Source organism: Amblyomma americanum, chromosome 8 (genome assembly GCF_052857255.1).
Source record: "Amblyomma americanum isolate KBUSLIRL-KWMA chromosome 8, ASM5285725v1, whole genome shotgun sequence".
In the NCBI taxonomy this organism is placed as follows: domain Eukaryota; kingdom Metazoa; phylum Arthropoda; class Arachnida; order Ixodida; family Ixodidae; genus Amblyomma; species Amblyomma americanum.
The window spans coordinates 95,472,268-95,483,384 of record NC_135504.1 but is presented as its reverse complement, the minus strand read 5'-3'; the positions used below and the strand labels follow the sequence as shown (position 1 = coordinate 95,483,384).

The 11,117-nt window shown below is 43.2% G+C and overlaps 1 protein-coding gene across 1 annotated transcript; it reads right to left on the bottom strand.

Moving 5' to 3' along the window:
- Positions 1–418: 418 nt before the first annotated feature.
- On the bottom strand, positions 419–9,928 carry LOC144102627 (uncharacterized). The gene is made up of 4 exons (XM_077635846.1): positions 9,841–9,928; positions 7,968–8,050; positions 3,908–4,118; positions 419–1,622 (listed from the first exon to the last, which is right to left on the bottom strand). Exons 1-4 carry the CDS (start codon positions 9,926–9,928, stop codon positions 1,507–1,509), a joined length of 498 nt encoding a protein of 165 aa, XP_077491972.1. The 3' UTR covers positions 419–1,506.
- Between the last annotated feature and the right edge of the window lie 1,189 nt (positions 9,929–11,117).

Sequence of the window (11,117 nt, the reverse complement as noted above, 5' to 3'; positions counted from 1 at the left end):
ACAGTCAATGACATGGCAACAAAATGGCTATGCAACTTATTGTTGCCAAATTCTTGCATATTGGCACACTTTTTTTGTTGACCATCTGTTGAAACCTGTTGAGTTGAGAAGTTGTTGCCATTTTGTTGATGCACACAGAAAGATAATCTTGTGTATCCCCTGTTCAACCATTGTTGAATTGAGAAGTTGTTGCCCTTTTGTTGATGCACACAGAAAATAACCTTGTTGATCCCCTGTTCAACCGTTGTTGAGTTGAGAAGTTGTAGTCATTTTGTTGATGCACACAGAAAGGCAATCCTGCTGGAAGGACATATATATGCAAATGAGGATTGTGGCACACGTACCTGCATGCACTTCAAGATGTGCAAGAAAAAAATGTTAAAAATTGTTTTATTTGTAAAATATCACAGGTGCCTGACTAGAGCTGAAGTTATAATTAAGAAATAAACTAATTAAAAATTATATGTTGCTGCCGGCCCATTACAGTAGAACCCCGCTGTTATGTTCTTCACTGCACATTTTTCCGGCTGCTGCTCGGTTTCATCCAGTCCCAGCAATATCTCCCAAAGGATCCAATGTATCGGGAACCCCACTGTTATGTTGTAGGTGTGAAACCATTCCAGAATGATATGTCGCAACCTGGCACCCCGAACCTGTCTGGGCAATGCGCGCCAACCACCACTTTAACTTTTGACAAGTCTTGGCCAGGCTTAGCTATGCAAGTGGCTGCAAGAAGCCGCACAAGAGCTGGAGAGGTCGCCACTAGATCGCCATCTGCCCCGTGAACATCGAACAATGTAACTGCAATTTTTGTCGTGCTTTGATGGCATCAAGAAAGTGGAAGGCGCTTCCCCTTGAGCAAAAACTGGACGTACTAAACACAGTCGACAGGCAGCCAGCAAGGAATATAGTCCACAACGCCAAGACTTGGTCTGCCTCCCTCAACGCTTAACAGCAGTCTCGAAGCATGCCGATAGAAGCGAATGCCGCGATGTTTGGCCCGAAAGCTAAGCAGGCTGGTGGCGCCAAGTATGAACGACTACGTCGCCGTGGATGCTGCCGTAGTGATGTCGGGGTGCCAAAGCATGATCGAAATCGTCGCGAACTCAGTCGCGAGTGAAGCCGCTGACTGAGATGATGATGAACAGCACGAGCCGCATGATTCCGGGGAGTTGGCAGATACAAGTTTTGGAGAAGTCATCGTGGCTCTGGACCACCTGCGCAGGGACGTCACACCTCAAAGCTACGCTGACAACAATGCGGCCTTCCAGGCTATTAGAAATGCGTGGTGCTTTCCAGCGAGCGAAAGAAACAGCAATCCATCATTCTCGATTTTTTATGTGGAAATAAATAGTTTTAAAGTCAAAGCTGCACTGTTTTCATTCATTTTCGGAGCTTTCCTCACTATTGCAGTTTCCCGGCTGTTATGTGGTTTTTTTCACTGGTCTGGTGAAGAACATATAAACGGGGTTCCATATAATGAGGCGCGTCACATGGCGTGTGACGCTATTTTTCAGATGGCGTTGCTGCTGCCGGGCCATTGTTGAGGCGAGCCAGGTAGCTCGCCAGGCTATTCTTGATTAGGGCTGCACTTGCATCTGGGAACTTCCTGCATGTAAAGCCTGAAAACAAAATAGCAAACTGATGTTGAACAAGTAAAAAAATCTTGTGCCAAAGCACTTGATGTGGGGTATCGCCCTCCCATTTCTGAAACATTCATATATGCCTTTGCCAAATCGACTTGTCCTATCCTTTTCCTTATCTGTACAGTAAATCTTGTTTGCTCCATAAAACTATAAGCAATGATATAATGAATACAGCCATATCCCTCTCAAATGTGCAGTGTGAAGCTATTGCTAATAAGGGCAAATATAATAAGTTACTTCATGCAGTTTAACAGATACGTGTCACAATAGTGGGAGCAGTATTCTTGTATGCGTGCATGCAATCTGCAATTTCAAGGCATTCAGCAATGACATTTCTCATTCTTTCCTATTCTGTTCTTTTTTTACATACCATTTGGTTTATGCTTTATGGGGGTTTAATGTCCGAAAGCGAGACAGGTTATGAGAGACGCCGCAGTGAAGGAATCCGGAAATTTCGACCACCTGGAGTTCTCTAATGTGCACCAACATTGCACAGTGCATGTGCACTAGCCTTTAGAATTGCGCCTCCATCGAAATTTGACCGCTGCGGCCAGGATCGAACCAGCGTATTTCGGGTCAGCAGCCGAACGCCGTAGCCACTCAGCCACCACGGCGGCCACATACCATTTGGTGAGGTCTTGCTATATGCTTTGTGTTAGGTGTGCGCGAATATTAGAAAATCAGTTTGATTTGGATTGGCTTATGGCGTTTAATGTCCCAAAGCGAGTCAGGCTATGAGAGACGCCGAAGTGAAGGGATCCGGAAATTTTGACCACCTGGGGTTCTTTAACGTGCACTGACATCGCACAGTACACGGGCGTCTAGAATTTCGCCTCCATCGAAACTAGACAACCACAGCCAGGATCGAACCCGCGTCTTTCGGGTCAGCAGTTGAGCACCATAACCACTCAGCCATTGCGGCCAGTGGACTATTATAAAATATCGAACAAGTCAAATAGTGTATTTTGGAAATTATTTGAACCGGATCGAATTGGCTATGAACTTTCGAACAGCTTTTGAACAATAGGTATAATGTTCAAATAAGGCTTGGCAAGGTATATTCCCTCAATGATTGTTCTTTCAAAGAACAGGGCACACACTAATGCTGGGGACCATCCTGCGGTGATCAATATCTGCGTGATGAAGGGTCTAGTGCCACTACATGGTCCTTTCGTGTGGCAGCATTCGTAATGCTCATACATGACCTCTAAGACACGACAACACGGCTAGGCTTCGCCAAGTTTAACAGCCATGGAGGCCATGGCTAATATATGCTTTTGCCCCTCTCATGCCCTTAGCTGTGGCTCTGGTTTATTCTCTATCATTGTCAATAAGAAAATAATTTTTGTACACGCATAACTTGACGTTCATAGAGTTAACATAATGAATTCGTGTTGCAGCACCTTAGTAGAGATCAGTGCTGCGTAATTAACAGCTATAGCTTTAACTGCGTAAGTTAGAATCGTACTGCAGCGCTGCCGCTCAGTGGCGTTGCCAGAAACTTTGTTCGGGCAAGGGGGGAGGGGCTCATGTCGAGCCGCCCTGTATTGTGTGTGTATACATATATATGTACGCACGCACGCACACACACACACACACATAGGGTCTCGGTTCTGGAAGTCTTGATACCATAGGTAGCATAAGAGGGCTCTCCCACAGTTTCCGCCCTCGCCGTTGGATGATGTTCCACGTCACACTCGCGGTAATAAAAGACGCGCTACGTCCGCCGGTATGACGAGGGTGGCGCATGTGAACACTGTCGAGGTTTGCTTACACACAATAAACAAATTACCCACGAGAGCAGCAGATTGGACAGCCGTCGCCGTAGCTCAATTGCAGTGGCACCGCCAGAAATTTTGTTCGATGGGGCTCATGTCAAATTTCGGGGGGGGCTGAAGGCCCATAAGCACCCCCCCCCCCTTGCTACGCCCCTGCTGCCGCTATCACATCAATGTTTAACGCTATTCTTCCGTTTTGTCCGATTATTTGCACAAGTAGCAAATATTGCCACAAATATTCTATTTGTTTTAAACTCGGTAGGCCAGTTACACTACTCATGTTCAATTTAAAAAAGTACCATCTGTTTCTCTAGTTTGGATTCCTGTTTTGTTTGCAAAAAAATCTCAAGTGCTTTCAACCTAGGATATTGAATTTTTTTACCCTCAGCAATAGAGTTCTAAGCTCTAAATGAGCAATATGGATTTATAAAAAGTATTTTAGATGGCTTCCTACATAAAGATATGTCTGAAAAAGACACTTACCAATTACTGCCGAGACCTTCTCTTGGTCCAGTGACCCACGTTTGGAGTGTGTGCGAGTGTTCTGCTGCCCGAAGAGAGAGCTGCCCTGCAGCTCCTCAGGCGAAAACAGATGGCGGAGCAGCGCACGGGCATACATCCCAGGCCCACTGTTCGAATGGTTCAACAGCCCGAGCACCGATTTATCAACAAGAACGCCACCACCAATATCAACCTGCAAAGACAAAGCATGTTCCACCTTTGTGACAAAAGCATTCGCAAGACAGCAAAAGAGAAGAGAACAAAGTTTTATAGAAGGCCTTGATTTACAGTGACCACACAGAAACTGCTACCTAATAATGAAACATGCTCCTGCTATGGGGTTGTGCCATAAGATACAGTATAATTGGCTTATTTATTTACAATACTGCTAGTCTCAATACGAGACCATAGGAGGTGGGCAATCAGTATAATACAAAGTACAAAACAATAAAGAGAAATTGCTTCCAGAGGATGAACAGAAATGAAACTTTGAAAATAGATGTTATATAATACTAGTAGGCAGGTTACCAAAGAATACCTTAAAAATTCAGAGCAGCAGAAAAAAAGAAAACAAAGAGAGCAGCACTCTTGTTAGTAAGCATGCTAGAAAAAGAAGGTAACAGGTCACAATGGTCCACACAACCATCTGTAAAAATAACATATCAAGACATGGCAACACAACAAGTAATGGCTGCGCAGTCATCTGGTAGAATGTAGGACTATGACCACTTTACTGATTTTTGTTGAATCCTAATCTAGAGGTGAAGGAAGATAGAGATAGTGAGTACGCACTAGTAATCAATGGATTGAGGTAATTCCATTTGCTGATGGCTAAAGTAAAGAAAGAATGCTTGAGAATGTTGGTTTGACGTGAGTATTCAGTCAGCATATGTGCATGCTTGTGCCGGGATTGCAGTGAGTGTCAGAAGGATGCATATTTAGACACATTTACACTATAGCTGCTGCATAATAATTGGTATAAAAACTTCAGGTGAGATTCTTTTCCCCTAGGTGATAGTAATGGAAGGCCAGCTAATGCGGTAGTATCAGTAGGGGAGTCAGAGGGTTTGTATTTGTTATGAATGAACCTTGCAGCTTTTCGTTGCATTCTCTCAAGCTGAGTGACGTCAGTGATTGATTGTAGGAACCAAAGAGTGCTTGCATATTGTAAAATCACTCTTACAAGGGCAGTAGGCAAAAGAGCTTTGTATTTTGAGGGGCTAATCATAAGCATCTTCTGAGGAAGAACAGCTTTCACAAGGTGGTGGAATATAAACATGGCCCAAAATATAAATAATTCAAATATCAATAACATAAAAAGAGTCAAATGTGATGAACTGGTCATTACAAAAGCCTAACTTTCATCCAGCGATTATGTAGCAAAATAGAAAAACAAATTTAGGAGCCCTTCCGAGAACTGGTCATCACAAAAGCCTAACTTGCATCCAGCGATTATGTAGCAAAATAGAAAAACAAATTTATGAGCACCTTCCGAGGTAAAAGCAGCCCAAGAGCAACAACGTAAAAATTAAATCAGTCAACAGTAGCACTGAGCTCCCATTTAAAGGCATATGACAAAAAAAAAAGAATGCTCAAAGCGAGACATGACATGACCTCAAAAGCAATTCAGCAAACACCCCCCCAAGGTGCTCCTCTACTGAGCCAGAGTACCCAGGTTCGAACCGGACCTTGGGCGGCTGCGTTTCATTGGAGGTTAAATGCAAAGGCGCCCGTGTGCTGGTAGGTAGGTGAAAACTTTACTGATGAGCCTCATGGATGAGATAATGCCAAGGGTTGGTCTGGCTCTTGATCCCGGGTGGTGGCCAACAGTCCATGACGTGCGGCGACCTCTCCAGCCCACTCTACCAGCCACCTTTGTGAGGCCGGTTCGAAGCTGGAGGCCGCGATCTCCCAACCCTCTCTGTCTGTGAGGTTCCAGCAAGGTGGTGGTTGGAATTCTCGGCAGAGATATAAAATGTCTGTCCCTGATGTGTGTTGGGATGGTGTGGGAGTTGTTGTGGGGTGGACCTGTTGGCCGAATTTTTAGAGTGGCGGGAATGTGTCTACCTGTATTTGTGGAGGAGAGTCTGTTGATCTGAGCCGTGCAATTAGCTTCAGTTAGTTCTTGTAGTGTACTGCGTACTGCCATGCATAGGAGATGGGTGGTGGGAGCTCGTTGTGGGAGATTTAAGGCTGCCTTGTATGCCTGCCTTATTACTGCATTTACCTTCTCCTCCTCCACCTTTGTGAGGTAGAGGTAGGGAAGGGAGTAAACCATGCCTCGGGTCATGCTCACGCATGCCTCGGTGCTTGTTGGCTATTCTAATCAATCAGATGGTTTGATGTGTCCTGATTGTTAGTTTGGAGATGGTCCCATGTACTGTGTGATCTCAGTGCACATTAAAGGTCCCCAAGTGGTAGAAATTATTCTAGAGCCCTCCACTACAGCACCTCTTTCTTCCTTTTTTCTTTCCGTCCCTCCTTTATTCCTTCCCTGATAGCACAGTTCAGGTTTCCCCCCAAGAAGTGAGACAGATACTGTGCCATTTCCTCTCCCCAAAAACCATTTTCAAAAAGAAAAAAATACCAGTTCAGAAAACATGGCAAATATATTCCTTAGAGTGCTAGCATTAGTGACTGCCCTTTTGCCAAGGAACAGATGGCTGGTCAATACATTTACCTTTCTTTCTGGGAACACGGAAAGCTTCAAGCCACAAGCCACAGACAACCCTCCGGCACCTTGTGCACTTGAAAAACAAGCACCAAAGACCATGCATGGAAGCATGGAAGGAACGGGCACCCGGCATCATTTACGAACTCAACTATGCTGACTGATCCATTAAACCCTTCTGACACAATTTATTGTTTTTAATAAATTTGTGACACCACTTAGTTTTTAAATCTGTAAGAAAAATATTTGAAGAAATATTTTTCCACCTAAATGGTATACAATACCCTTAATAAAGACAATTAGTTTTCCAGCGTACGATATTAGCAGGTAATCTTTTGTGGGGATGTCAAAAATTTCATTCAAAATGTCATGGCTAATGGAAATGGTACCATCGAAATGCAATTTATCAAATTAATACCATAAAAATTGCAAAAATATTTTCAATTTAGTATGTATGCATTATGCTTATGATTATGAAAGAAAAATTACAGGATTGCACTTAAGTCTGCTTAAAAGTTTCACATTTCCATTTCTTTTCTTCCTCCCTCAATTTCTCATTTTTAAAAAGTTCTTGCCTTTTATTTCATTTATTTATTGTTTTTCATTTTATTTTTATTCTAAGTAAGCCTTCTCATGCATTTATATAAACTTTCTTTAAATCAGTCAAGCAAAACCTGCTTCAAACACAGCATTTACAGATATTAATTCAATTAAATTATTTAAATAATAAAATTCCTCAACCAAACTCTTTTTCATTTCAAGACCTACTCACGCACTACCTGACACAATCAAGCTTTTCCAGATTTATCTCCACACGACATAATCATGCAGACAAAATTTGCAGACACTTTTTGCTGACACGATGCAACCATATAGTGCTTTCGCATTTAAAAAAAGTGATGTTACTTTTGGTGGTAGATTATATGCCTCCAAAAAGATATCAAACAAGCTGCAACATTCACTGTTTCGCAAAATATAGCTTACTGCATTTGCTACATGACATAAGAAACCACCTTATTTGAAACATGAAGTATGCAAAACTTACCTGAAACAAGGAAATCACAACTAGGTGCAGCAGTCTCAGAAAAAGCTATGAGTTCGCTTTGTGCACAATTGTGTGCAAAGCATGCTAAAGGGTTATTCACATTCCTTTGGTATCCAGTTACATGTTTAAAAGGGACACAAAGTTATGACAGCAATCTGTGAGTGAACCTCAAATGTCATCATTATCCCTGAAAATAGCTGTGGAGCACTGCCGAGCTTTGTCTAGTCCGAATGCCACCTGATCAAAATCCAGTTGCAATGAGTCTGTCTAGTAGAAATATGAGAATGCCTACACACTGATGGTGACAAGTGAACAAGCACACATACCTTATCGGCTGGCGTGCAGGGACCAGGACTTTTTTCGAATTTGGCCATCATCCCCTTCAGCCTTTTCACCATCTTGTATGCATCTGCAACAAGCACAGAAATGGAATCATTGCCGAGTTAATCAGTGCACACGAGTTCAGCTGATTACATTCACAGTGCTAATAGGGTTGAGGGCGGCATTTTGTTTTCTTGTATTCTGAAATTTCTTCATTGAATAACTCCCATTCCTTTGCATTCCCTTAATTCTTTTTGAGTCAGCATCTGCATGACAAAGAATCCATCTGAAGTATAGCCGGCATCCATTCAAGCAGTCTTTTGCACCCCATTAAGAATATTTTTACCAGCAAAATGTATTACAGTTTATGGTACGCAATTCCTCATTCTCTGGCATATCTATTGAATTTCCTGAAGAAATGGTATCAAAGCTACGCATGTAGACAACATGAAGTATGTCTGCACTGCATGAAGCGAGTTTGCCCAGTTCCCTTTGAGGCAGCTGTGTTCAGCAGTAAATGTTACTAGCAGTCTGTTCGATTCGCCTGCAGTACATGAGCTGTTTCTCATAGTCGTACATGAATTGTTCCTCATCGGTTTCAGCAGTGCAACACAGTGCCCTCTGCAAGAAGCCATTTGTTTAAAAAATGCAGACACTATGCAGGTTCAGATAAGGAAACATTCAGGTAAACCTTCTTATTGGAGAGTGCCAGAACGGTGCAGCCAGTGCAAATGTGGCAGCAGATTATGCAGCTTGCGTGTTAGGACAAAAAGTAAAAAACACATCATTGAGAACAATGCCCAAGTTGCAGCTATGCTTACATGGCACGACTAAATGCAAGCAAACGCGTGCACCATACTGGCACTTCAGTCATATTCAGAAAAACCGCACGTGTGTTTCATGCCAGCTGCCATGCAATACGCATGCACCCAGGCTGTCTCACGGCAACATTCATTGCAATGTGCTGTTTGAAAATTCCTCACGCAGTTTGGGATGTTGGCAGCTGTTGATATGGGCAGCACACAGATGGCTGCAATTTGCCAGCAACGCTAAAACTAGCCGACAACCAGACCTGCATCCGAACTGCCAGAACTGGTGCTCAGAAATATGAGACTTCCAAATTCAAAGGCTTCAAGGACCTGTACGCACCCTCATCGTTTGGTCAAAGGCCAGTTTCAGTGACCTATTTTCTGCTTTTTAACACAACAGCGTTAAAGACTCCATTTCCCAAAAAATCCGATGTCAGCGTTGTGAGCGAAAAATCACAGGCATGGCTCTGGCAGGTGGTGCCTGCCAGCTGACATGACCAGGCACTGATCCGACATAGGGTTGTGCAACGCCATGCGACCATGTAACATGGCTGACTTGGCAGGAGCTGCGAACTCGTGCTCCTTATTTCAGATGGGAAGTGATGGGGTATGAACCCTCCAGGACCCTTGCATTCGGAGTCTGACATGCTACCTCTAGGCCACACAGGCACGTTCATATGACCTGGTTAAGCAGGGCTTCATATCTGTCTGTGGGTCTTTCACATAATGTGGTAGCTTACAAGTGCATGCTGAAGAATATGTGCGAGTATGTGTGAAGCGCATGTACGCGAACGAGAATCTGCAAGGGAATCCGCAGACGGAAGCCACCAAAGCTGTCGCATCATAACCTTAAAGGCGGAGCTTAAGTGACCTGTAAGGAATGCATTTTGATTATTAACTGAGAAGGTTCTATAAGAACCTTCAGAGTTGCCCTTCAATAACAAGGGTACAGAAGCATGATAGATGTCGTGGCAGAAAGTGAATGCCTGTGCTTAAAATAGATTGAAAAAATTAGACACCACGTGCTGAGCCACTGAGACAACATAACGCACTGATGAAAACTATTTACCAACTGTAGTCTCTGCTGACTCCAGTTTCCTTTTCAGCACCTCATTCTCTGCAGTCAACTCCGCAATTTTCGCCAAGAGTTCAGGCATTTCCAGTGCGGCACTGCAGCAGAGTTGCTGCATTGCACAAGGGGGAGCAAAATCAAGGCCCAAAGAAAGAAAGAATAGACTCATAAAAGTGAACAGTAAGAAAAAAAAACAGTATATAACAGTTAAATAATCTTGTGACGCGTATCAATGCAAAGTGGAATGCATGGGATCGAAACAGGAAAAACAATGCAAAAGGCATGACATAAAAAAGAAAAGCAACAATAAACAGCTGTTAAAAATGCCGAGGTGAATATGGCAGGAACTTTTTGCCCTCATAAAAAATGGTCGTTTAGTTTATACTGGAATGATTTGCGGTCAGCGCATGATGTGATGGTATTTGGCAGGCCATTCCGTAGTGCTATTGCGTCCGGAAAAAATTATGACTTTAGTGCTAAGGTGCGACAGCTGATGCGTGCAATACTATGGTCATAGCTTAGGTGGCTAGACGTCCTGTGCGGGGGTTGTAGCTTTTCGTGTCTCGTGCGTGAGTGATAATAGAAATGATGAAGGCAGAGGCAAGATATGATGCAGCATGACTAGAGTGATGGAATGGCAAGGGAGTGTGTCAGTGCGGTGATACTGGTTTTCCTTGAATAGCAAAGACGTTATAAATTGGATGGCACGATTCTGTACGGCTTCAAGGTCAGCGGCGAGGTATGCTTGTGATGGGTGCTAAATGGATGATGCATATTCTCGTATAATTGGCCGAATGAATGTTATACATGCTAGTTTTTTATGTCAGGGTATGCAGCGTTCAAGTTACGACGCAGGTACCCGAGTGTGCGAGAGGCTGCAGCACAGATGTTTTGAATGTGAGTGACCCATGATAGCGATGGTGTTAGATGGAGGCCAAGATATCTGTAGGATAATGCGGAGTGAATGGAAAATGAGTCAATACTGTATAAATGTCAATAATAATAACAAATGCTTATCATAATTGGTGTCCATTTCTTTTGTGCAGTCATTGCACTGTTGCTGTTAATATGAAAGTCCGTAACCAACTCGCCCAAATTATTCTATTATGTATGTATTTTGAGACCAATTGCTAACCAGCTATGATAAGGTGCATGCATTAAACGAAAAATAAGCGATAGGAATACACATTTCAGGAAAGACTGGTGACCACCCATTTTAAACCTTCAGTTAACACAACTAAAAACTTCAGAACCTAGCATTTGTGATATCCCTA

Bases quoted from the DNA above. Each gene is read 5' to 3' on its own strand.
- LOC144102627 (XM_077635846.1), bottom strand. From the start codon at position 9,928: ATGCCTGAACTCTTGGCGAAAATTGCGGAGTTGACTGCAGAGAATGAG. The intron at 4,119-7,967 runs GTATGTGTGCTT...TTGTCTTTGCAG, and splicing joins CCTGCACGCCAGCCGATAAG to GTTGATATTGGTGGTGGCGT. The intron at 1,623-3,907 runs GTAAGTGTCTTT...TTTTGTTTTCAG, and splicing joins GAAGGTCTCGGCAGTAATTG to GCTTTACATGCAGGAAGTTC.